The sequence below is a fragment of the Colius striatus genome, chromosome 16, assembly GCF_028858725.1.
Source record: "Colius striatus isolate bColStr4 chromosome 16, bColStr4.1.hap1, whole genome shotgun sequence".
NCBI classification, from domain to species: domain Eukaryota; kingdom Metazoa; phylum Chordata; class Aves; order Coliiformes; family Coliidae; genus Colius; species Colius striatus.
Window position 1 is genome coordinate 15287793 of NC_084774.1, and position 27799 is coordinate 15315591.

A 27799-nucleotide genomic window follows, 5' to 3' on the forward strand; every position below is an offset into this window, starting at 1 on the left:
CCTCCCTGGATCTTTTTGTTGAGAAAAGAAGCATCTAGCATCTTCATGGTTTGTATGTATGATGCCTGTCTACTGGAGGAGATTTTTAACTTGGGTAATTTCAAATATAGGCACCACATGCCATCAGTGGGATTTATTTATTGACTCTGGTGAGTCCAGAGCTTCCTGACGGCCGTGGTGAGAGGTTGGGGCAGCCTGGTCTGGGGCTGCTGAGAGGACCCTCAGTGAGGTGTTGTGTGCTAATGGCTTATATGGGTGCTCAGAGAGAGGCAGCTTAGCTCAGATCTCATAGCCCAGATTTTAAATATCTCCCCTGGAAAGAAGAGGGAATCCTTTAGTAACCAAATCAATATCAGTGAAGTTGATGAGGCTTCGCTGAATTCCCAAGTAACTTCTATGAAAAGGCCAAAAATATGTTAAATAAATGGCTTTAATATAAGCCTGAGTAAAAAATTATCATGCTGGCATGTTCATATCTTATTTATTTTGAACTTTGTTTTGAAAATTGGCACTATATAAAAGGTAATTGTTGAGCTGCCTAATTGACTCCTGAAAGTATTTAATAGTGAAGAACAAAGAAAGCAGACAAAAATGCAGGGGAAAAAAATTAGGGCAGAGTTTATATTGGACTAATCTGTTTGAAAATAGGATGAAGTTAAATTCCTGCAGCCATTTCTCTGGCAGCTTGGTTGTATGGCACTGGGTCCAGGCTTTGGTCTAGGTTGCCTGAACTCATAGCCTCTGTGATGGTGCTGCAGCAGGACAATCACCTCAAGAGCTGAAAATATTAATTACCTAAACTAAGACTGTGTAGCTGAATCTGCAGTGCTTATTGTCAGTTGATGAGAATGTGGATTATTCATTAGTAGATAACACACAATTTGCCATTAACATAAACAGAGCTAATGACTGTAATACTGTGTAAAAATAAAATCAGTAATCATTTAATATCTATTTTCAGATTCCTCATAAGATTTAATTTTTAGAAGGTTATAGATTATTATTCCTCAGCAAGGCTGTTTTAAAGTGCAGATGTTAAACCCTTCTGTTATAAAGGCATTCATTTCTATGAAGCAGGGCTTGTAGGGGAGGAGAATGTCTGTCTCTACCTCTTTTCTTGGGGACCTGTTAAATCATTTTACATATATACATTCTTGTTTAAATTCTGTTTGGAAATGGGAAAGCCTCCTTTTGTTTGAGGAAGTTTCCATACACTAACAAGGAAACAGAAGCAATAATAGAAAGTGCTTGTTGCTGTATTTTTCATGGGAGCTTTCTGGCGTAAAACCTGCAACCCAAGAGGAAAGGAGACCTTTCCACCTGTACCCACGCCTCCTTGCTTCTTGAAGCTCTTTCATTCTTAGGAGGAAGCTGTCCCAGCAGCCAGCACTGACTCGATGTAGTGATGAGTTTGGTCCATGCTTCTCCATGCATCATTTTCTGGAAAGCAAAATGAGGAGCCTCCCCACCCCACACTGTTGTAGGAACATTTCTAGCATTACTGCAAGCCTGCTTAGCTTTGAACACAGGCTTGTGTGGTTTAGTAACAGCTCTAACACCGTACAAGGTGTTTGCTCAGAGCAACTGCAAGGTAGGTCAGCAATGACTGTAATAGGCAGAGTACCTGTATTGGCAGAAAGTCAGGCTCAGGGTTTTAAGGTACTCGTAATACAGTAGATAATGGATAGATGAGAGATGGTGTGTGACAGAACTAGAAGTGACATTCAGCTCTTCCTCCTGGCTCGTGAAAAAGATCTGAGGCTTTGTCTGTATGTGTCAGAGAACTGTGTTAAAAAATAAGTCATTAATTTAAAATGTAATGTTCCTTCCATAGGTGTTGTGAGTGCTTAAGATGCTGTGGCAGGAGAGACCCAAGACCTCGTACTGTTTGGCTTGGCCATCCAGAGAAGAGAGACCAGAGATACCCCCGCAATGTGATCAACAATCAAAAGTACAACTTTTTTACATTTCTCCCTGGGGTAAGTGTGAAGAAAGTCACGTCTATCCCAGTGCTTTCCTCAGTGTCAGTATGTTTACATGGACAGGTCCAGAACCTGGAGCCAGAGGAAATAATGAAAGTTGGGGTTGCGTTTGTTGGGCCTTCTGCAAAGGCTGCCTTAGAGCTGCAGCAAGCCAGACACACATCTGTCCTGAGTGTCCAGGACAGTGCTTTAAGACTGCCTCAAGGTAGCATTTAGACATTAGAGGAGCATGCAAAAATGTTTCTGGTGTCTAGTTCAATATGAATAACTTCTGAACTCTCTTAATCTCCTCCCTTGTCTTTTGTCTTTTTTAGGTGTTGTTTAACCAGTTCAAATACTTCTTCAACCTTTATTTCTTGCTTTTGGCCTGTTCGCAGTTTGTTGTTGAAATGAGGCTTGGAGCACTTTACACATACTGGGTTCCTTTGGTAGGTAATATAAGGTTTATTTATTCAAGAAAGTTTCATTTTGATGACATTTCATTTGCTGCCTTTTCTGTATAACTTTGCACCTTAAATAGTTTTGTTTGCTTGTTTCTTCAGGCCAGCTCCATACATGTCATAGCACAGATGCGTATTTTGGCCTTAAGCTTTTATTTTGGCAAGGATGTGGGAGGATTCTGTCTCCAGCTTGTTCCTTTGTGGGCTGTTTACAGACAGTGAGCTCTAGCCACAGTGACTGCAAGGGCAGCAGGGCTTTGTGAATAGTGAGTAAATGGAGACTGGATTAACATATGTGTTGTTCACAGCTGCATCTGAACATAGGGTGTGCTCATGAGGTGTCTTGTGTGGGGTGTTGGGCCCTCACAGGCTGATCATGTGAAGCCCAGTGTTTACAGGAGCCCAGAGCAGCCTGTCAACTGCAGTGAAGGACTGAAAAGGCACCTTTCAAAAGTGACCTTCATGAGTGGTCATATGCGCAATGATAGCAAATTATACTTCCTTGCCAAATAGTTTGACATGTGGCCTTGTAATAGGTCAACAAGCTGCTTCAGAGTTTAACCACGTTGTAAAAAAACAAGTGAAAAAAATTAAAAACACCCCTCCACAAACCTCCCACGTATCAAACTAAATATAGAGACATTCACACACGTTCACACCCACTCAAGGTGCAGATACTCTTTTTCTACTGTAAATTATTGCCTTTTTCTTTTGATAGCCACGTGTTTCACCTGCCATCAAAGGAAATTGATAATAACTAGTTTTGAAGCAGAAACTCCAGTGCTGCCAAAGGACAGAGGGAATAGTTGCATAGAATGGGCTTCTTAAATCTCTAAAATGCACTGCATGAGCCAGTTACAACACTTAAATGCTTAAATATAGGTACCTATATATTTTTTTCTTTTGTCACAGTAAAACCATTATTTCTCTTTCTATGTGAATAACTTCTCTGCTGCACTTGAGCTCATAGAATTGTAGAATATTTGGTTCAGAGGGATATCTGATCCAACTGCTCAAAGCAGGGTTGTGTCCTAGAAATAAAATGTACATGCACACAGAGGATCTCTCTTCATGGGTTTTATATAGGTAGTTGTGACTTGTCTTTGCCAGGTGAACAATTAGAACTTGGCATATGAGCTGCCAGAAAGCAGGACAAGAAAGGTCTTTGTTCATTGCTGGCTGCTAATGTGAGTGCTGGGGATGGAATGACATATGAGATGACACAGTGAGTCGCCACATGTGGGAATATTTTAGAGCGATTATTTGACGACTCTTCAAACTGCTGAAACATAAGTTGAAAATAACTGATTTTTTTTGTTGTTGTTTTGGAAAGCAGATAGGAACTTCTAGATAAATGCACAAAACCAACTTGTAAAACAGAAGATAATGTTCATTCTTTGCTTGGTTTGTTGGTTAAGGGAGTGTGAGATTTTTCCATGGTGGTGCAAAACAGGCAGCTGTGAATGTGGCAATTGAAATGCTTCTCTGAAAATATTGTGTTAATGGCTTCATACTTTCAATGTTTGTAAACACAGGATCAAATACAGGTATTAAAAAAATGCCCTTCCTTGAGTCTCCTGGCGTTTCTGCATTTTTAAATACCGCAAACATACTACAATTACGATGAAGACTGATCCTAATTAATGTACATCATACATGTATGTGCTGGAATTAGGGACTATTTAGTTTTATTATAGGATTGTGAGAGCTGGCAGGTGAAGTGTATCCTCAGTATTTTAATAATTAAACTACACTGTTTCAGTTGTAGTAACTCTTAGGTCACTCTTCAGATAAACTTTACAAAGATGTATTTGTGGAAGTACTGGCAGAGCCTCACAGTAAGGCTGAGAAACTTTTTTAAGGAACAAGTCTGCTGTCGGTTTGCTGTCAGGAGTTCTGCACAGCAGTGCATGGTATCACTTTAATGATTTAGGGAGAGACGATAGAAGGAAATACAGATTGTTGTCATTGGCACTGATAAATATTGCTCTCATTAGAGGCAGATGTGATTTTTTCTGACCTTTTCATCCATTCTGTTTCACTCCCCCTCTACCCCCACTCCTTTCAGGGGTTCGTGCTTGCTGTTACCGTCATCCGAGAGGCAGCGGAGGAGATCAGATGTTACATGCGGGACAAGGAAGTGAACTCGCAGATCTACAGCAAACTCACAGCGAGAGGTCGGCTCAGCGGCTCCGGCGGGCCCAGCACAGCTGCGGCAGCGCCAGCGCTTGCAACTCAATCAAACACTGCTGACAGTGGCAGAAGCAGGGTTCAAGAGATGGGGAGGGGGGTTATGGGCTCACAGGCACGTGGCTTCGTGGCCACACTGTTGTGGGGGCCTCAGGGGTCCGGGTGGCTTCTTGTGGGTTGGCTCCTTGCCCGGCTACAGTGGATGCTCTGCTTTGCTGGGGGTTTCCTAGGGAGATGCACTGCTAATGCAAGGGATGTGTGTGTTAATTGCTTCAGATAGCTTCAGAGCATCATCTTGGCAACTCAAGGCATGGGGAGTGTTCAACCAGTGTGTTTAACAGGCACAGGAGCCTGCTTGGTGGGCTGAGAGGTCACTGCAGGCAGCACTGGGCAGGAATGAACTGATCGTGATATTTTTAAACCCTCCATGCTCCTAACTCCAGTGTAGGCTAAAACTTCTGTCTTGATTATTGCCCCTTCTTGATGGATTGGAGAAAATGAAACTGGATCTAAATTGGTGTAGACTGTGGAGGTGAATTTTTCCAGAAGGGAAATGTGATTTCCTTCCTGCAAAGCTGTGACATGAGAGGAGCGCTCCACAATGCTGCATGGATGAAATGAGGGAGAGGCAAATACAGCAAACAGCATAGTAAGAAGAATACAAAAATGGGACTATAGTAGTGCGTGATATGTTGTTTGGGGTTGTTTGCTTGTTTGTTTTTCTTCTAGTTTTGGTAATACTGCATCTGTCATGCCCCCGATTGTGTTTTTTGTGTATTCACCCTGTCAGTGTGACAGATGTAAGAAGGATTCCTATAAGCAACCAACTCATTTTCTTTAATAGAAACAACAAAGGTGTGCTTAAAAAAGGGAGGCGGATCCACATAGGCAAATAAGTTGCAAATACACTTTGACAAATGAATTAAATCTAGGTCTGTGGAATAGTCAGAAAATGGTTATGCAGAGTAGTTTCAATTAATGAGGGTGAAGGTAGGCTGTGTTTCTAGTGTCTAGGACTGGGGACTCTGTCAGCACAGGTACCAAAAATGATAGTTAAGAAGAAGTTTGTGAACATATTTGTTAAACTTAAGGTGACTTGCTTGACACAGTGACATGTTCTATCACTTACTGAACGTGCAATAGTAGTTGAGTTTCTTATCTTTATCTGGGTTGTACCAGTCAGGGATTTATATCCTGCAAATCCTTTGCTAAAAGAGGCTGTGTGATATGTTATCACATCTTTTCTGTGTTTCCGCTAGCAGTGACTGATGCAGATCTTCAATATTGCCAATATTGCCTCCTGTATCTTTTTATATACATTATCTTTAGTCCCTTCCTCCAACTGTGAGGAGTTGGGAGACCTCATTGCAGGCTGCAGCTCAGCTGTGTCTGATCCCTGGCTCTGGCCATTGTTTACAGCTGTGCCATACCTAACAAAGACATTTAAATTCTTGTTTGAAAAATCGAATGCTGCCTCACTATGGAGTTACTCCTAATACCATGACAATGACGGTGAGGCCAGGGTTTTGTTTTTAAAAGGAGAGTGAACTGGATTTAAGCAACTTCTTTTTTTCATTTCCAGTTTCTTTGTTGTAAAAGTTTATACACCTGATTTTAGATGCAGTGTACTAGGTGTAGTAAAAATATGCTGCTTTCTACACTTGCAATTTTAAGAATAAAACTGCTTTTAAATGTAATTGCTTGAGGCTGTATATATTTCAACTTCTGGGAATGATGAGGCAACTCCAAACTAGGGAGTTTGAGTTTCTGAATATTAAATCCCTTTTTAATAACGTGTTCTTACTACAACACTTAAAATGCTTGGCAACCAACAAAAGCCTCATCCAAGAGGAGTGTACTACATCTATTTAAAGATATAAAAGAGTTGCCTTCTGGATTCTATTCAATGATCTATAAGGGGCCTGACCTCTCCTTTAGTTCTTTTCATATTGCTATTACGCTTCCCATGAATGATTTCCCTGCCCCCAGTCCTTTAACTTTTCTAATTTGGTGAAAGAAACCAAGGAGGATTGGCAGCTGGGAACTAGCTGAAAATCTTAAGCCACTTTATTTAATATGAATTTAGTGTAGAAACAGGAATGATACTCCTAACAGTATAGTTTAGACTAGGAAAACCGCACAAAATGATTTATGATTGTCTCATTGTTTGGGGAGAGAAGTTATTTTCTGCCTCTTACTGAATTTTAGTACCCAAACTTCTCAGGAGATCTGAACGTCTGCTCTTCCACTGATTAAAACCTTAGCATCTCTGAGATTCACCCAGCAGCAGGGAAGTATTTTATGAGGCCACCATGGCTGGGGGATAGAAGAGTGCTGGATTTGTTATATCTATTAGTACAGACAGAAAAAGTAAACAAGCTTTCAATGAAGCCCCTCATCAGGTCAGAACTAGGAGCAGCAAATATCAGAGTAAGTTGAGAACAGCTGATCTTAACCATTAATTTTCAGTGTAGCTGTTAAAACTCCATGTAGAGCTTGTCCTGGATTGTCTGGGTTTTTTTTTTTGGGGGGGGAAGGTTGTTTTGTTTTGTTTTATAGCACAGTTCATGCTTCAGGATACTGGCACAGCCCTGTACTGAAAAGGGGCAATGTAGAAGGGTGCTGATGCACAAAAGCCCTCTGAAACATTGCTGTGTCAGTTTAAAAAAAAAACTTCACAATAGTTTCACCTCTAAAGGCAGTGTTTTGGGGGAGGAGGATTAGGTAAGGCTCAACACTGAGCACTGCTGTCTTGAAGATTGGCTATAATGGATCTAATGGAGCACTGTAGCTTTCTCCAAGCTATTTTTATTTCTCCTGAGTATTTGCACTAAGCTGCAGTTAAGGTGGCTGGAGAATAGTTTTTTACCCATCTGTAACCTTGGCCTCCCAGTGGAACCTCACAGATGTAAACACATATTTAGGGCTGAATGAAGACAGGGAGACTTAAGCACATGCTTATGTGTCATTTTGAATAGAGATAGGAGTAAGCACAGATTTAAGTGCTTTCCCCAATTGAGATCCTCTTGTCCCCTTTGTGTGTGGTTCCTCAACACCCCATGCAGAGCCAGAGCCACACTGGGCACAGCTCCTGCTCCTGCCAGGAGCTCTCCAGCACACCCACCAGCCTGGTCCCCCACCCCTGGAAGGGGGATATTTTGGATTTTGAGCTTTTCTCCTGTATATGAAACTTTTTTTCATGCACTCTTCTTGTTAAGCTTTTTAAGATTCACTAAGCTGCTTACTTTGTAGAGAAAAAGGAAGAATCCTCTTTGGATCGCATTTTATTTTGAATTTAGTTACTGAATTCCAGGGACTAATCTTTTTGGAGGGCAGCATGAGGCAGAGTAGACAGTAGTGTATTTTTTGTTTTCTTTTATTTCACATAACACCACAAAAACTCTACCCTGATCCTCTTTTCTCTTTCTACCCACATGATCCATTTGTGTTCCAAAGTGATGAAACCACCAGACTTCTGGAAAGCATTTTTTTTTGTTAATAGAAAGCTCCCCATTTAAAGGACAGTTGTTTGGATTGTAATAAAAAATAATCAAATTTCAATCCTCTATTCAGAAACCTACAAGCCTGCTTGTGTTCAGAAGCCTGTGTGCTGACTTTCTGCTTGATAGAAAGCTAGAACTGTGCCTGCAAATTCTTGGTTTGTTTTTCTTCTCTCATACCACCCCCTCCCCGGGTAATACTGCATAATAGAGAGAAACTCCACAGAAAGAAACGAGAAGAGACCTCCTACTGAGGAGTGCTCCTCAAGATACAGATCATTGGCATTTACCAGCCATATAAAAACAATATTTTCCCAAACCCCCTGAGTCCTGCTCCACAGTTTATACAGCATAATGCAAAAGCCGAAAGTTTGGTGCAGCACATCCAAACAACCCTTTAACTTGGTTTAGTAAGCCTCTGGCTTCATCTGTAATTCCAAATCAAGTGTTTTGATCTGTACCTTAATGAAGCTCTGCAGATCTTGTGTGAAATTTTGACTTAGATGCTTGCATGGTAGAAAAAGGCATCTTTTCTGGCTACTATAGTTAATACTTTAAATAGTCTCCTTTACGGTACATCCATCAAAGTGCAGATTAGGTGATAATTTCAAAGACCACAACTTAAGTTGGAACAAGCTGTTTGCATTTGATGCTGTTTACTTTTTTTTTGTCTTTTTAAAGATTGAAACAAATACCAGCCAAATTCTAGGAACAGATTTTTGTTCTGAGACATCAAGACTTGTTGCATTAATCAATAACTTGTATTCAGATTAACTTCAGAAAATATAAACTGGAAGCACCACAAATGCTAAATAAATGGATGTGTATTTAGAGGAAAGCACTTCTAGGTGCATTTATAAAAGCAGTCATTTATTATTACAAAAATCTTTTCATAGCAGAGCAATACTGGGAAATGAAGCAGTTGTATTAGCTTGTTTCTTAAACATGCATGAGAAAACATCTAATGTTTAGGAGGTAGTTTCCTCACAGAAAGAAAAAGGAATTACAGAATTCCCTAGATCAAAATAAAACTTAATTCGAGTAAGTTGCTTTATGGGAGTCCTGAGTCAAAGGAAACATCTGGTCCCGCGCCTTCTTAGCAGGGCATGTGCTACATACTGCAGAGATGTCATCCATGAGAGGCTGAGAGTATGGCTGGAAAAGCAGGGTTGGCTTTGCTACCTAAAAAGGGCATCTCATTTATACAGGAGTTAGAAAAATGTGTATTGGTTAGAAAGGTCCTCTCTTTCTTTTACCTTAAAACAGCTGAGGTTGGGAGGGTTATTGAACAAGACAAATCTGCTCCAGCTGCTTTGATTTTTCTCATATTGGAAAAATTTTAAAGCAGATGATACTGCTTTCAGAATAACGAACCCAAAAGCCTTTCATGTGCATGATGATAGGAAATCACCATGTTGTAGCTTTGTCCAGCCATTTATTTTTCTTTTGCAGCATGAATTTACATCATTAAGGAAGGCACTACAAGAATAAGTTTCTGTTCTTGAACCCTGCAGGTAGTGCCTCCTATACTAACAGTCACCAAATAAATCCTTATGGTCTTAGGAGAAATACATAAAATATGGTTAAACAAATCCACCTCTCCTTCCAAGAGCTTTTTTGCACAGTGGTTTGGGAGTTGCTGTGGCTGTGTGGGAAGAGTATGCAGGGCTGGGGTTTTTTTCTGTTGGTTTTTTTTTTACTCCTTTGCATGGGAGAATATTCAAAAGCACTTTTTGTTGTTTTGTGAATAATCGTATTAAAAGGGGGAGGAAGAGATGTTATCTGTCAGACCCTTTTAGTGTCATAGTACCTAACTTTGTATAGCCCATACAGAAGACTGCCAGGGATGCTTTTTTGGATCCTCTTGGAGTGCGGCTTTTCTTTTCAAGCCTCTGCGTAATGGACTCTTAATCCCTGGTATGCTTCCTGCCCCGGCAGAGATGTCTTAGCCCAGCATTCATTTTGTTTACTCTTTTCTTTCTTTTTAGACTAAAAATCTCAAAAGGCAAAACCCAAAAAGTCCATGAAAGACCTACGAGATATTTGTGAAATGGGCCATGACTGCTTATAATTTGTAGGAATAATTACAGCATGTAAGGAAGTCTGCATTTATTAGCAGCAGTGATGAAGCATGTTGTTAAGCACACAGTGTGTCACCAAAGCAGCAGGCTGCCGGGAGCCCAGAATGGCTTTCATTGTTAATTTGGAGCAGAAACACTGAAGCATATCCTGAGAAGGATGCTAATGAAGGGACTGCCAGTAGTAAAATCCTAGTGACCTTTGTGCTTTGTGCTAATTTCTATTCCCCCTCCCCCTCCTCCTTTTCCCCTGAGCTGCTATCTGGCCAGTTAGCCCATGAATTTCGAGGTACAGTAGGAGTGTTGTCCGTGCAAGGGTGAGCTCCACGTGCCTCCCCCACTTCCACTCAAATCACAGCAGATTAAAGAGGCTTTTGTTGAAATATAACAGACAGACACATAGAGGCAGGGTTCAAATTAACTGATTATAAATCACTAGTTAGTTTGAGAAGCCAAATCTTGAGCTGGGTAATGATTTGAAATTACTAGCCAATTGTTAAATTAATCCTCTGTTTTAAAGCAACAGGGAAATGTTTGACAGCTGCAAAGAAATAAATATTTATGTGTTTTCTGTAGGACTCCTACTTTGCAGGGCTTGTTGAGGCTGTGTCCATCAAGAGGCAAAGGAGAGGTGGTAGAACTGAGCCAAATAAAAGAGCTGTGGCACGGAAGGAAATCTAGGCATGGAGCCTGGTTTTTAAGATGGGCCCATTGTGCTGACAGTTTCCAGGTCTTTGCTTGAGAGTTGAGCTTTTAATTTTTGAGTTGATGGTTCCCTATTATAACCTTCCTCTTCTTGCTCTCTTGTCTGCCTGATGCCAAAAGTATTTCCAAGTTCCTAGGTTAAGCAGTACAAAAATAGTTTAAGAGCTTGTTTCAGAGTTCTCACTAGAGAGTGATCAGGAGGTTTCTGCAGGTCTGGAGCTGTTAGAGATGAGGCTTTCAGCAGTTTTAACAGATTTAGATCCACTGCTTTACCCAGTGGGAGCAGTGGGCTTGGTAAATCCTTACAGAGCAGCGTTGCCTAATTCTTGTCATAGAAACATTACTCATTTTCTCCAGAGCAGCAAAGTGGAAAGAAGAGAGGCAAGGAGTGTTGCACAGCACCCACAAACCCTGTCCTGCTCTCATGCACTGATATCTTTACTTTGCAGGCACTGTGAAGGTGAAGAGCTCTAATATACAAGTTGGTGACCTCATAATTGTTGAAAAGGTTAGTCTTTATGTGTATCTTTCTGTGTAAAGAACTTATTTTTGTAAGACCATCGAAAATCAGATATTTAAAGTCATATTTAGTTTACAGTAGGCTTAGAATGTCAGGTGTTGACACTAGTTAAAATATTTGATCACTTTTCAGGGTTCATCCGCTCCTGCTCCACCAAAATATCATCATCTTTACAGATGAGAGCAAATCTGTAGATATGCACCTTTAACCTAATTTTTCCAGTTATACTATAGCAAGATTAAAAGCCTCCCTGGTCCTATATCTGATTATTGGACACAGGTTAAAATACCTGATACACATGCATCATCCAAATGTTGCTCTAGGTGTAAACTACACAAGTTGGTGAGATGCAGTGATCCATTTGTAGGCAATGGTATGTACAGGTATATTTCCCTCACTATACAAGTTTCTATGTGGGTTTTGTATCTGTTGATTTCCCCCCGACACACACACACACACTCTGTGCAAGCAGACCTCTAAAAGCCATTACTTTGGAAATATTTAGTACATAAGAGAGAAAAATGACAGCTGTAGATTGCAGACATGTACTTTCTTCTAGCACAGGACTTCTTGAAAGGAAACCAGCATTAGTTTAAAATTTCTTCCTACTTCTAGAATTACTCACTAGCCTTTTTGTAAACCTAGCCCTTGGTGCATCTGGTCAGTGTGAGCTGGCACCAATTATTATTCTGCACTTGGAATTTTGCAGGGAACTGAGTTTAGGATTCAAATCAAAATGAATACCAAGCTTCAGTTTGACAAAGAAATCCTCTTTCTCCTCCATATCCCCTTTGCTTGTCACGGTGGGGCTGTGGAAGGTGGCTGCCTGCGCGTGCAGGGCTGTAGGCACAATAATGGCCTTTCTTCTCCTCACAGAACCAACGGGTCCCTGCTGACATGATCTTCCTGAGGACGTCAGAGAAGAATGGTAAACATCTGGAATCAATTGTCAGAATAGCTATTAACCTTTCACTGGTTGTTTAGAGAAAATTATCTTTTGGAAATGTGAAAGAAATAGATAATAGTAAAATTTTAGAGAGAATTCAGAGGCTTTTATGGACTGCCACTTCTCAGGATCTTACACTGTTTGCTAATCAAAGAATGTAGATAGTTGAATCCAGGGTAAATTAATCTTATTGCACAACACTTTGTGTTGTAGATGTAAATCATTTTACTTGCCCTTCAGGTTTGCTTTGTTAAGTGTGGGATAAGGAAATGTTTGATCAGAAGAATTAGAAAACATAAAGACTAATGAGAACATTTCAAAGGTCTTAAAGATACAGTGCAGAGTCTCACTGTATGCCTGACTAGTGGTAGGTAAGGAATGTGTGATGTAAGAATATAATTAAACTCTCACATTATTGACAATTGTTACTTTAAATGAAATACCGTTTCCAAAGAAAGAAGGGTGTCCTAACTATGAAGCCATTTCATGAGGTGTGCCCAAGGAGATTTGGAAGGATTACTGACTGGTGTTGAAAATCCCCAGGGTCTTGCTTCCTTCGCACTGACCAGCTGGATGGTGAGACAGACTGGAAACTGCGGCTGCCTGTTACCTGCACTCAGAGACTGCCAGCTGCCTCTGTAAGCTGCCTTCCTACCAAATATTCTACTTGGTTACCGCGCACTGTCTGTTTTACCTGAAAAACATTCAGGTGCTTTAGTTAATGGACTCTTTTGAGAAACAGGTTAATGCAGCACTATTCTGCACAGGGCTTGGTGCATGCTAGATATTAGCTTTGCCAACAGGGAATATAAGGGGAAAACAGCTCATCCCAAGCTCCAGGCGAGATTTTCAAGTAAGGTGGAGCTAAGTGTTTTGGTGCTGCATGGCTGTCACTGCAAAGCTGTGCAGGTAGGCACTGGGGTTGGCAGCTAGGGAAAGGCCTTGCAGTGGCTAGTGATAGGATGCTTCTATTTCCTTTTTCCTCTTCAGAGACCATTGCAGTAATTTAGTGCAGAATAAGTCTTGTTGAAGGATAGGCAACCTTGGTGGTGGTACCTCTCAAGTGCTTCCTTTCATTCCTTGTTCTGCAGTACATTCAGAGGCACAGTTCATGCATTTTCATGAAGTGGCTTCAGAGGCCATGAAGTTTTCATTGCTTGCCTTCACGAAAGCAAGAGTCTCACCATGGAAGCTCTACTGTGTGATCTGAAATAAGCATATAAGCACCATCAAACATGCCATTTCCCCGTATCTCTAGCTAAAGTAGTTCCCGGCTGGGGAACTGTTTTTAAAGAAGAGAACAGGCAAAAGAAGGGGAAATTGTATGACCTGCTTTATTGATGATGTATCTTTAAAAAGAGCAAAAAAATTGTTTCAGATAAAGTCTTGGAAGTAAGATATTCTCTCCGTGGAGTGAATAGCTCATGCATGTGTAGGAGTCAGTAGTGAAAACACTGTGCAGGACTGGTGTATCTTGCTACTGCAGAACTGTCCCTGATGACACTGACATCTTGAACTAAATATTGAGTAATAGAATGTTCCTTGGTTGCCTTGGAAGACTAGTCCAAACTTTCTTTGCTATGAAGTAGTCAATGTCTTAGGCTGTCTTGATTATTCAGGGTGAAATTTCTTTTATGGGTCACTGACATCTAAGTAACTCCCAGGAGTCTCTCAGGTATCAGTTCAAGAAATGCTCTTCAATGAAGCTAATATACCAACTGTATTTTCTCTTAGACAGTTGGGCTCCAGTTAGTAACATGATTTACTAATTATCTTGATAAGTAACTCTTGCTCAAAGCATTTTGGTAGAACATTTGTACGTTATTAAAATGTGGCCATCCGAGTGTCTGCCAAAACCTGTCTGTTTTATAGGACCTACTGCAAATCAGATCCTATGTGTATGCGGAAGAACCCAATATTGATATACATAACTTTGTGGGGACCTTCACAAGGGTGAGTCTTGCTTGAAATGAGATATGTAGTGTTTGTTACACAAACTGCTGAATGCTACCAGGATGCCAGATTTTTTCAGGAGAAATTGTGCAGTCTATCTTGCCATTCCTTGTCTCTTTTCTTCTTTCCTCTTCTTTTTCTTTACTTTTTTTCTTCATAGAATGCATGAAATAAATCTGAAACAAAAATATGGTAATTGAAGCTTGGACTTGGAGACAATGTCATAGGCTCTTTGGGATTTAAGGACCTTACTCTAGTATTAGGTCTGAACTTTTAGACTGAGATTAATAGTTAAATACTCATGGTGCCTGTTCAGAAGGAAATGTGGATTACCATGGGCTCTGTAGGATTAAAATCTTGTAATTGTGAAAAGACAGGGGATCTTAGCTAGATCAGCCAATAGTAATTTTAACTGTGTCAGTTGTGGGGTTTTTTCCTAAGTGAAATCAGTTATATCTGCCCCTTATTTCAGAGGACAGCAGCTCAGAACCACTGAAATATCACCATTAACAAGTATAAATATTTTGACTGGCTGGGTAGATGCATTGCCTGCTTGGGGCAGAAGAATTGGGAGTTTTCCTCTCAATGGAATTATGAAAATTTTGAGAGATGCATGTAATACCCTTGGAGAGCTTTCGGAGGACAAATGGTTTTGTAACAAATAGGAGACAGAGCTTTTTAGTAAGTTGTCTGCTGGTATTTTAGTTTGAAATTGTAAGGTTTGACCTTTTATCTTTATGATGCATCATTTAATGTGATTTGATAGTGCTGGCAACAGGAGTTGGAGTGGCTTGTGGAAGCAGTTCTTGTATAGAACCTGCACTGACATTCATTTGCTTTCTCATGCAAAGCTACAGTTGTGTAGAACTAATCTTTTGGTGCCTAAGAGGAATCTCATTTTCTTGAAACTGTTCTCTGGTGCGTATCAGACAACTTTCCAAGCATCACTGAGCAGTCTAAACAGTTCTCAGTGAGATCTTACAGTAGCAGGAGAAATACTCTTAATCTGGTTCATCCAAGTGAGGGAACATTTTCGTGTAGTCCCTGGAGAGCTGCTGACAAATCCTTTTCTCTTTTATGATTCCTGGAGGAGTTCGGCAGGCAGAGGCATTTTACTAGATGGTTTTTTTCCTCCCCAACCCTTCTGCTCCACTGAAACAAAGTACTTGTGTTCTTAACCCAACCAGAGATTTACCTGGGTCTATGAAAATCCTCCATCTTATCAAGAAACCCTCTACTGATAACTCCCAGTGTCCACCTCTAAACACCTTTGTGGAAGTTTGTTATCTGTTGGCCTTTTACACTACTGACAGGTTTGTTGTTTTTTATCCTGTTGTAGGAGGACAGTGACCCTTCAGTGAATGAAAGTTTAAGCATAGAGAACACCCTATGGGCCAGCACAGTGATTGCTTCAGGTAAGATGTGTGGGGTTTTATTCAAAGGGGAATATGTTAACAATTTTTAAAGGTCTCTTTATAATGGTATAATGATCTCTGTCAGATGGAGAAATTAGCAGTTGGAATGAGGTTTCCCACTTGTCCTAACACCTCTGGGGAGCTGAGCTGACATCTAATTGCCTCATGGACATTCCTAGATGAGAAAGAATTGGAGTGGCCTTTGGGCACTTCTTTAGCATCTAGGACCAGAATAGCACGTAATTGCTCTCCACATTGACATCCTAATCTGTAACAGAAATGGTGTCAAATAGATTCTGGTAACAGAAGCTAAGATGAAAGATTTCCAGGTAAGTGCTTCCATTGAGTTCAACTTGCATACTTTCAAAGAGGAAAAACTAAGTTCTTTGACAGATTTTAGTTCATATATACAATAAGCTCCCAAGGGCTAAGATTAATCAATGCTCTCCTGTATAGGCTTGTCAAAGTAAAAGCCTTGCTTTTCTCCTGCCCAGCACACTTAGAGGGTTTGCAGGGCGGTAGCTGGAGGAGAGTGAAATTCTGTCAAGGAATTAAAGTTGTTAAATGGAGAGACTTTACAGTGCAGTACCTAGGAGTACGTGGAAATAATAATAATGGGAAGGAACGTGAACTTGCTGAGACTTCCTGAAGCACTGAAGAGATTTCAGTTTATTCTTTTATTCATTGTTTTCTGCTTTTAAATTTTATTCCTATTTGTCTGTATCTAATCCTGCTCTGACTCTTGGAAATGTATTACAATGTTGTCACAGTGCTGTAACCAAGGGATCATAAAGAAGTGGCTGTCTGAACACAGCGTAATCAAGTAAATTATGTTTATAGATTAGTAATTGCCATGCAGCCATGCAGTAGGTAACCTACTTTCCTCCCCTCTGAGTGTAGACACATGTAGTCAGCTTGGCACCTTCAATCAGGCTGCTTAATGCTTGAATCTCAGCTCATTCCACTTTGAACAGAATAGATGGAATGCTGTTTTTCTTGTCATTCTGTCCTGCAGCACCCTTTTCCAGAGAGACCTTCTTGCATCTTGTATTGAAGCTTTAACTTGTGTCAGCTCACGAACCAGTGCAGGTCTTGCACTGCCATGACTCAGCCTAGCATGGGGAGGGGAGGGAGAGTGTTAACAAGGAATAGTCCTGCTGAAATCAGAGGGAAACACACTCCTGTCCTCAGCACGCTCATAGCCAGTACCTACTGAGGGTAAAAGCTCTTCCTCTGTTGTACACTCAGCTATGTGTAGTATACATGTGGGTGCAGACCTTTTTCCCCAAAGGAGGGCATAGCACACCACCTAGTCACTGCTTCAGTGCTGTTTAAATGTCCTAGGTGGCCTTGGTGTCTGTATGGAGGCACTCAACAACCTCCTTACCACACAAATGAACTTACTGTTTGAATCTAATTCTCCTTTCTGAATAATGATTTCTATATACATTTCTCTTGAGTTCAGTTAATAGGAATAACACTTGCAAATATTTTCATCATTTCATGTGGTTTATGCAATAGAACCTGTTTTGAATGGCCACAAAACAACTAGAAACATGTTTTTTGTACATACCAGTGTTCCTTCAAGCTGTTTTCTAGCCCTGACAGGTTTTTAATCTCATTTTGACTGATTTGATCAATATAATACCCGGATTTGTTTTTCTTATGGCAATAATAAATAGCATGTTGTAGGTTATTTCTGTTAGGAAAAAATAGAGATATTATTTTTCTTCCTCTGTCAGTGAAAGCTGTCAAGCTGTGGTGATGCCATCTCAGTGGGGCAGCCTTTGCTTGTAAGACGAAGCAAAGCTATGTGGCTTTCTCCATCTGCTGTAGTAGGAATGGGTCTGACTCTGACTGTTTGCAGTTGATTTGGAGTAGCTGTGCCATCTGCTGATTTCAATTGTGATGATCTTACCACCACCTGCCATCTGGCTCCAGTGATTTGTTGTTGTTTTTTGGGTGGTTTCTTTTTTTCTTAAAAGGAATGTTTCCCAGCAAATTTTTAGAAACCACCTCTTTTGAATCAGTCTTACATAAAAATAATTCACTTGCAGCTTATTAAAACTTTTGATTGTTAATGGAAGCAGGGGAATAGCAGAGTATAAAATGGCAATGTACTTGCAGCAGTGCTTTTTTATCCAGTCTTGTTTTTCTCCATTTTTACAGACTCCTAAATTTTTCTAGTTAAAAAAATGTCTTTGGCAATAGCAGCTTTTGTACTCAATGGTAGATAGCTTTTTCTTTTAGAGACTTTGTAAAAGGCCATAGAGAAGTATGTAGAAACCCAGTAATTTTAGGTGCTAACCTGTATTATGTTTCTGCAAGAAGAAAACGGAGAACTTGGTTGCTCTCAACTGTGGGACATAGCATTAAAGTACACTGATAGGCTTCCAGCAGCTCCATCTGTTACAGTAAGGTAGGAGTTGGTATGATTTACCTTTCAGTGAGAACAGCAATTAAACAAAAACTTAAAGCAGATTTTACAGTAAGGTAATTCTGTCTTTGAAAGCTGTTGGAATTCATTGGTTTTACTCTGATTGTGGCAACCTTCACCAGTAAAGAACAACTGTAGCCTAGAATACTGATTTAGTTGTGACACACAGTGAAGGGCCACTATCTTGTGTAGGGCAAACTACCCATACCTAAGCAAGGTTCAAAGTGGTTGGAGGAAAGCCAAGAAATCCTCCATCCTTAGCAACTTTTATTTATAGCGGGGAGAGACAACTGACATCAAAAGGGAGTCAGGGAAAGTCGAGAGAGCAAAGCAGCTGACTTCTCTTTCCATATACATTAGTTGATGCAGTCTGTGATGCTGCATCAAGTCCAACAGTATGGGCAGTGTGAAGATGTGGTGAATTTTTGTAGGATGTCTTCTGTTCAAAGTCAGTGTTTTCATTGGTTGTATGTTTCAGGTACCGGCTTTTGGAATTTCTGCTTCCTTTTGCTTATGAAGTGGACCTCCAATTGTCAAGCCTTTGGATCCAACAAGTATTTTTATAGAGAAAACAAATGGAGGTTGTTCTTCCTTCAGCTGATGCATGCTCTGTTCTGTTTAGGTACTGTTGTGGGAGTCGTCCTGTATACTGGAAGGGAGCTGCGCAGTGTGATGAATACTTCAAACCCAAGAAGCAAGGTATGGTGAGGAAACAGTCTTATGATAAATAAAAAAGGGGCATATATGTATCACTTTTAAAAGAAAATCCCTCCAAATACTATACATACACACTATAGGGACAGCCTCATAGGACTAATGATTCATGTCTTCCAGCCTATGATTTGACATAGTTTCCATAGCAGAACCTATTTCTCCTTATTTTTATGATCCTTTTATACATGAATCTTCTTGCTTTTTTTCAGGACTGGTAAAACCATAGTTTTGTATGGTTATACTGAGTAGTCCCAGTTAGAATAGGAAAGCTTATTTGGCTGCATTCTTCTGTTATAGCAAAGCTAAGCAAAAGTGCAGGGATGTTTATATGGTCTGCAGCTTTTGGCAGCGAGTCCTCTCATGCCTCTTCATGCATTGCTTAGCTTCCAAGGGCTGGAAGTCTTATTTAATAAGCTGGCAACAGTAGTCCTTATAAATTTAAATATGCTTGTAGTGTTTTAAGAGAGAACTTAACTAATGGGGAATGACTCTTTGGGTATGGTAGTTCATTCCCTTTGTGAATATTACATTAAGCTGACATCTTCATTTGTGTGCTTCAAATGTCTCTGTTTTTTCTTTAGATTGGTCTTTTTGATTTGGAAGTGAACTGTCTTACCAAGATCCTATTTGGGGCGCTTGTGGTGGTCTCGCTTGTCATGGTGGCCCTTCAGCACTTTGCTGGCCGGTGGTATCTTCAGATCATAAGATTTCTTCTTCTGTTCTCTAACATCATTCCCATTAGGTAAGGCAATTTCTAATTCTTCCCAGCAAAATAAGAAGCATGTGAACTCTTACCTATTCCTCATTTGACAACCAAGTAAATCTAGAAGGAGAAGTGAAATTACTGTTCAAATATAAGAAGTGCTTCATTGTTTCTGTTGAATTTGACATATTCTCCCATTCACTGGCTCTAACTCAGGCTGTGGATTAGTCACTTAAGGCCGCTTTAAATATACTTCTCCCAAAGCACCCTCTGTGGCAGCTCAAATTCAGCATGAAAGACTTGTCCTTTTATTCTACTGTGACAATTCACAATGAGTTCACCCAAAGTTTAACTGGTTATACATTTTCCCCTTCCCCTTCCTCCTGTATAGCTTACGTGTGAATCTGGACATGGGGAAGATTGTCTACAGCTGGGTGATCCGCAGAGATTCCAAAATCCCAGGGACTGTGGTTCGATCCAGCACTATTCCTGAGCAACTGGGGAGGATATCCTATTTGCTTACAGACAAAACAGGTATCTATGCAGAAAATACAGTTATGAGTAATAGTATGTTGTTGTTTGAGTTCTGTTAGGTAAAAAAAGAAGATTTTAAGGGGGTTTTGGACTGGAAGAACTATGCATTGCCTGTCACTTTGGCAGTGTGATTTACCAAAATGTGCATTTCTTTTGTTCTCAGTGCACTATGAGATAGGACAGGAGTATTATACTGCAAAGAAAGCAAAAACTGAGGGTAAAAATAAAATTTAGATGTAGTTAATAGTTTTCAAAGCCAGCTGAAGATAGCTTACAGGTGTTGGCAGAAATGTGCCATCAGTCTGTCTGCTGCTGTCCTTACACTTTTAAAGCTGAGCTTGAATTCAGAAGGCCTAAGCTGTAATTAAAAGTCTGATCTGACACAAAATCCTGGTCCAATTGAAGTTGCTTCCAGTTTTCTTTGGTTCCAACAAGATCAGATTTTTGCTTGCAGCTCTTGTTGACATTGACTTCGGGGTATATCTCCTTGTTTACTGGCACAATGATGTGCACTACTACTTCCCAGGAGAATGAGTCCTCAGGTTTGTCAATATTGCCTTTGTTTGCTAGCCACAGTTTGTGCTGAGAGCTTGGTGCAGTGACTGATTCAGTTTCTGGCCCAGTTTCTCTGGATTTTGGGGTACAGCAAAGATGAAAATATATTCTGGGGAATAGGCATATTGATTCCCACTCCATGTCTGGTGCTTCTTGTGTTACAGGAACTCTTACTCAGAATGAGATGGTCTTCAAGCGACTTCACCTGGGGACAGTAGCTTACGGCCTGGACTCAATGGATGAAGTGCAGAGCCACATATTCAGTATATACACACAGGTACAATGAAATTGCATTGGTTAACTCTAGTATGGCAGGGATCTGCTTATGAATTACTACTTTTTGGAAAAGGCTGAAGGTCATGCTCAATATATAAGTATTATCATGATTGCTTATTATATCGGTAGATTGTTTCACATCCACCAGTTTTTAACTGCAGATGTTAGTGATGGGTTACTACTCCTGTGTCATATGACAAGAAGTTTTGTTTCTCAGGAGTTGTGGAATTGCTTCATTCCTACAGAAACTGCAGAAGTAATTTTCAATATGCCTGTGCTTTTCTTTGAGCATGCATGCCCAATGCAATGAACTGGGGTTTTCACGTCCATATTGGTTTTGCTTTGCTCTAGAGATTGTAGACTGAAGTACACTTTCTATACCCCTCACAAAATAAAAGGTGAAGGCAGCATTCTTGCCTGAAGAAAGGCACCATGTACTGTAAATGGGACTTTTATTCATGGTAGTAAAGACACATAGCAGGTTCCCTTGACCTCAGCGATCTGTTCAGTGGCGTAGTTCTTCTCTGGGCAGACTGTCAGGCTACAATATGCTTTTAACAAAGTATATGGTAGTTGATGAATACCTGGCATTTGAGTATTTGTCTTTTTCACTGACACGTGTCTCAGATAACTTGTAACTCTAACACTCTCCTCCTCTCCTCTGCTTCCACAGCTGCCTTAGCGTTTGTTTCTTCTTTTGGTGTTGAGACACTTCAGTGACTGAACCACACCTGAAAAAAACCCAACAAAACCCAACCAAAAAAACTCCCAAAGCCAAAAACTGAACAAACCAAAACCAAACAATAAAGAAACAGACTTCAGATCTATTTGCCCTCATTTTGTACTGAATATCCAGAGAAAACTTGACTACTGGTTAATTATTTGCCAAAGTATTCAGTATTTGTCAAGAATATTTGAGTGACTGACTAGTCCAGTATGTGAACAGTGCTTTATGTCAATCTAAATGGACTTCAGTTGAGGTATGCTGTTGTTTGATTTGGGTAAAGCCTGTTGCAACAGTGCTGATGAGTAGTGAAACTAAATTTGAAGATCTTCTGTGTCCTAATCACTAGAGTGTAGAAAATAACATGTGGAATTACACTGGTAAAGGATATGTCTCATAAAATGTTTATAATTACCAAGTGAGATTCCTTATAATGGGAAGCATTTGCTGGTAATGATTCATTTTGAACTGTAGTTCTTATTCTTTGCTCTTATTTTTACCATGTTGTGGCCTTTGACCTGGAAGTGAAACTTTTGTCCTCTTGACACTAAAGGTTAACAGAGCAGGAAACTAGATCACTGTGTGTCCCTTCTTCAACCAGGATAATTTAGTAATTGTGCAATTATCTGAAGACTCCCATTCTGATACTAAAAATAGTATTAAAAATTAAATGAATGTAATTAAGATTTTCTAGATCCATACGAGTCATTTGTTTTCTGTTTTCAACAATTATATTCTCTTGCACGTGAAACCCAATTGACTCTAAATTGTTAAAGCCACTGGTCTTTTGTGGAGCAAAAAGTGGCTTCTGAGTCTTTTGACGTTGGGCTTTCACCAAGCAATGTTTGGTCGATCCTGCAACAGAGGGTCTTTTTCTCAGTCTACTGTTCCAAAAACAATGGTAAAACTTTTGGGGCACTTTGCCAGTAACAGTGATAAAGAAGTTGCATTATGGTGAGAGATATTCCCAGTGAGGGTCTGAATTGGGGTTTGTGAAGAGTGGGTCTCATTCCTGGGGACATGAGTCTGCACAGCTGCTACACGGATGGTCTTTGCTGGAGTAAAGACTGAACTGAAATACATAATTTTTTTTCTGCAGTAAGACTTTATTCTGCTTTCTTTTCTTTTTTTCTCAGCAATCTCAGGACCCACCTGCAGTGAAGGGCCTCACCTTGGCCACCAAGGTGCGTAAAACGATGAGCAGCCGAGTGCACGAGGCGGTGAAGGCCATCGCGCTGTGCCACAACGTGACTCCGGTCTATGAGTCCAACGGTGTGACCGACCAGGCCGAAGCTGAGAGACACTATGAGGACTCCTGCAGAGTGTACCAGGCCTCCAGTCCTGATGAGGTCAGTGTCCAGTTGGCTGTATAAAACTAAAACCATGGCCTTGCTCATTACTGAAAAAAAAGTGGTGAAAATCCTCCAGTTTAGTGAAGAGGGTAATATTTTTAGTGCATTTATTGTGCTAGTAACCTGTTAGTGGAACCTCAGTGCCCTGTCAGCTGATAACACATCATTCAAGTCTGCCTCTGCCTGAAGCTGCAGAGCTACATGGTGATTAGTATCTGGCTGTTGTATCAGCCTCTGCATCGCAGACTTTTCTTCACGTTTTTGCACTTTTTGTTTAGGGTATGTTTTGCAGTTCAATGGCATGAGTCCTTTTGACCATGTTTGGTAAATTATCCTGTCTTGTCTTTGGGGGAATTAGAGCACTCCCACAAGTCAGCTTGTGCCTGATCTGCAAGGTGTTCAAACTTCCAAAACAGTGAAAAGTTGTACATTGTGATGGGTAGTGCTGCTAAGCCAGGACACGTCTCTTCCCTTGCAGATGGGCCAGAGTTAATTCTGCAAAGTGAATGAAGTGCACAGGAGTGTCTCAGAGCAAAGGTGTGCCCTGCCAGTTCATCCTGGCACTCAGTCCAGCCAGGGCTACACAGGCTGGTATAGTCTCTCTCCAGAGACTTGCTGGAGACTTTTACTGAACCCTCGAGAATCAGGTTCAATACAGGATTTAGGATTAAAGTGCTTTTTGTCACCCTCTGAAAAAATCAAAAAGTCTAATTAGAGTGTTGTTTCCTTCTGTGACAGACAGGAGGAATAAAATAGGAGTTTGTGTATTGGTTGTTTCTGGGATGCATCTGCTGTAGTGCAGCCAAGGCAAACCAGTTTGTTTTCTCTTAATTTGTACAATTAGACTTGCTCTGTGCTGCTGAAAGAGATTGAAGCTTGAAAAGTCTCATAGTAATTCTGACAGTGTGAGATCACATCACCCATTTGACTACATTTGAAGGATTCTTCCATTTATTGCCCCAAATAAAGCAGATTTGCCTCTGATAGTAAGCTTTTCACCTTTGGTATCAGAACAGATGATGACTTTCCTTATTGTTGGAGGTGAGAAATTGTTTACATAGTAATAAATGTATTTGTTAGAAGCCCAGCTGTGTGAGGATTTGAGATTGTTGCATGTATTACTGAAAGGCTGGCACAGAGTCAGTTTTCACATTTCATGTACATTCAAAATATTCCCTATAGCATTTTTCTTTCAAAGTAGGCAATTCATTTTATATGATGTTTTCTTGTCTGTACTATACAATAGCTGCATCTTTGCTTCCCCACTCCTCCCTCCACCTCATTGATGTGCCTACGGTGATGTGCCTGGCTTTGGAGCTGATGAGGAGTAAGCATTTGTGTCCTCTCCCACCACATAATCTAGCTCAGTGTTCTGCTTACCTGCTTTTCTCCTCTGTGTTGCTCTCCCCTGTAAAGACAGGCTGCAGAAAGCAACCGAGTTCTGAATGATTTCCAGATGGTAATTTTCGTGATCAGCAGTTAAAGTTTGGAGGGGTTTTTTACTGCCTCTTTTTGCACAGATCTGCTGTTTATTTACATATATACTGTGCTACATAGTGAAGTCAGTGATTTTCTTTTCCTTTTTTGCTTCATACTGTTCTGTCTTTAAAATATTTATGCAGCAATTTGTCTCAAATACCCAAGAGATTATTGTTTGTTTGTTTTACTGTAGCATGACAAGTAACTCCTCCAAGATTATTGTTCAAATTCTTTTTTTCCTTTTTTGTGGTGTCTAAAGTAGTGAATTACAGCAGGTTTGGAAATCAGATATGTTTTGCTGTGCTGAGGAAGTCTTGTCTGTAGGTCTTAGATATACAAATATTGTTTAGACATGCTCTGTGTACTTCATACTCAATAGTACAAAACACAGGATCAGCACAAGTCAAGTCCTTGAGAAGAGAGCAATGCTGTTAAATAACATTCCCTGTAGGGGAATAGCTTTGGACTCCTGTTAAAACCAGCCTTTGAAATCCTATATCAATAAAATATTGCCATGGCAAGGAAGGTCAGTTTATGAAATAAGTACAAAAACTTGTATTCTCTTTGCTTTAACAGCAAGGGTAATTTCTACCAGTTGGCATAGGATTCATTTCCTGTAACAGAAAGCAGGATTTCCTAAATTTGTTTCCTGTGCACGCTGCCATTTAGAAGTCTTGAAGTATCTTTATTCAGATATCAGTTACAGCCTTGGGGCTCTGCAAGCGTGTCAGTTGTAGCCATACAGTAACTAACAGGGGAAATGAAATAGATATAATCTGATCAGAGATAAGAGTGCCTGGGATTCCTGGGCAAACAGTCTTTAACCCTGACAACCTGCTGCAGCTGCCAGGACATGAAAGGGTGCACCAATCAATTGGTTTCTGCCTGTTGTCTGTCTGCCTAGGCAACCTTAAATGGAACATTTGTAGAGCGACTCATGTCACAGAAGGATCAATTTGTCTCTTTAGAATGAAATTTATTAGTCGATATCCACTTCAGTGGTGGCTTGGATAATTTAATTGTCGGAAAGAGCAAAGTTTAGGGGATAGTGCGCTGAGCTGCTGTAGCTACTCTGCTTTGTAATGCTCAGATCTGTATCTGACTTGGCCTGGAAGGAGCTGTGAACTCCTGGAGTGCAGTCAGGGACTTTGTTGATTTCTCCTCATCAGTGAGCATGGGCTCTCTTGAAGATGTTCGAAGGATTTCCACCCTATGTTTAAATCTCCTTAGGTTAAACTGTAAACACATTTTACATCTTGAATGTTTCTCATCTTTTTGCTGTGACAGAAAGCACCTCTAGTTATCCTTTTGGACAGCACAGAGTAAAGCTTTCCTGCCTCCCACTGAGGTGGGAGGTTATTCCTCAGGTCCTGCCAGGACAGCCATCGCGCTTTTGTTGCCATTGGTGGTGTGGCACTTCCCAGAGGCCTGGCTTATTGTGTTGCCTCTTGAATGGGGATAATAATTTCAATGCTTTTAGTACATCTGATAGGAACACTTCAAAATTATATCACTTTCTTTCTTGGTAATTATTCATTAAGTACTATAGAGGCTGGGAAATGGCGTGTTCAAAGGGGTCAGCCCCACTTCCCCTCCAGTACTGAATGCAGTTCACCTGGAGGGCCATTAAGAGCTGACAGGGCCCATGCCTGCTCAGGAGCAGCATGGAAAAAGGGGGCGGATTTCTTTCATTATCCTTCCTCTTCCATTGAGGTACCTTTTTGTGGTCTTGGGGGCATCCAAAATGACTGGTGTTGCACAATGCAGTGCAGGTGTTGAGGTGTGTCATGTGCGTGACGTAGCACCTCGGATGTGCTGCTCGTTCATTTGTTCCTCTGCACAAGGCTTTTATTTCTGGAGGTTTAAATGCTTTCTGACATAGAATTTAAATGAGGTGCTGGCAAGGAAGGAAGGAGGAGGTGTCTGTGAAATAAAGTAGCAAAGGAGATGCTTTAACAGACTGAGCTGGGAGCAAAATCAGCAGCTTGCCAACACAGGCAAATCAACAGCCAGTGCTGAGCACACAGAACATCACATAGCATCATGCTGGAAAAAAAATAAATCTCAATAATCATTTATTAACCAGAGTATTAGAAACCCAAGCTCCATCTCTGCTGTGGGAGACTGTTAGGAGGATTATCTGCCCACTTTAATGCACCGAGGATGGCTTGAAGAAACGTTTGAAAAAGATAAGCTTGAAAGAGCCTTTGATTTGTTGTAATCTTTGTGAATAAGCCTGCAGAAAACCTGCTAATATTAAAGCAAATATTGATTCAAATGGATTTAAAGGTCTTTCTAGGCAAAGCCAACTCAACTACTTTTTAAAAAATGTGGTAATTTAAGACTGCTTTATGAAAGGAAAAGTTTATTCTAGGCCTAATTGTTAATGAGAGGGAGCTGAGTTCACAAGGTTCTCCAGTTAGACCCAGTTGCATGCAATTCATCTAGTAAAATCTGAATTCAATACAAGTATTTGTAGGTTCCATTTTTATCTGTATCATGTGTACATGATTTCTCAGAACAAATTCCATTCTTGTCTAATGGATTTGTGGTCACTTAAGGCAGTAAAGGCAGAATCTTGAAAGGCTCAAGGGATAATTAACCTTCAAGTCAGCAGCAACCGTGTGCCCCAGAACTCCCATGCCTTTCAAAATGTCACTGTAAAATATTTCCAGTATTTTGTGTCTGTAAGGAGAAAGGATCCCTTGATCCTTTCTGGAGACCAATGATGTAAGGGCTCATGTCATCTTCTACTGTCATGCCTTGAAAAATCTTAGATTTGTTTGGGGGTTGTTATGTTTGGGGGAATAAAGGTTTCTCTGCTAAGAAGTGTGTGTGAGCCAGCCTTCAGCTGCCTTTGCTCGTCTGTACAGGGGGTGAAAGTTGTTGATGAACCACCAAACAGAAAAGAATTTAAGAGTTCATTTTGTTTGCTTGCTTTTTTAATGTGCTCTGCATTAGTGTTTCTGGCTTTGATATTGTAAATCCAGAGTGAATGCATCGTTTTGAATTCTTGATTTCATCAATAGCAATCTGGGGAACAGCACAATCAAGAGTCAGTGTGAAGATATTTACTTGATGTACCCAAGCAGAGGTTTAGGCAGCCCAGGCCTGGGCAGAGAGTACCTGTGCCAGCACTTGCTGAAGGGTTGTCCTTTGTGATGTGGCAGTTGAGGGCAGGGAGCCAGCCAGCTCCTGCTGAGAGTCTAGGACAACCTTGCGGCTGAATCAGACAGGAGCTGGGCCAAACCCTGAAAATACTGTTTGTAAACATCTAACTTCAGAAAAATCCTAAT

General features: G+C 40.5%; 1 protein-coding gene across 1 annotated transcript in view; it reads left to right on the forward strand.

Moving 5' to 3' along the window:
• ATP9A (ATPase phospholipid transporting 9A (putative)) overlaps positions 1–27799 on the forward strand; it is a 59430-nt gene that overhangs the window by 8398 nt on the left and 23233 nt on the right. Inside the window, exons 2-14 of the mRNA XM_062008980.1 lie at positions 1835–1979; positions 2297–2410; positions 4491–4599; positions 11345–11403; positions 12292–12343; positions 12905–12999; positions 14234–14314; positions 15654–15729; positions 18789–18865; positions 19462–19622; positions 19975–20117; positions 20837–20949; positions 22809–23021. Coding sequence (XP_061864964.1) covers positions 1835–1979; positions 2297–2410; positions 4491–4599; positions 11345–11403; positions 12292–12343; positions 12905–12999; positions 14234–14314; positions 15654–15729; positions 18789–18865; positions 19462–19622; positions 19975–20117; positions 20837–20949; positions 22809–23021 — 1438 coding nt within the window. The remainder of the gene's footprint in view (positions 1–1834; positions 1980–2296; positions 2411–4490; positions 4600–11344; positions 11404–12291; positions 12344–12904; positions 13000–14233; positions 14315–15653; positions 15730–18788; positions 18866–19461; positions 19623–19974; positions 20118–20836; positions 20950–22808; positions 23022–27799) is intronic.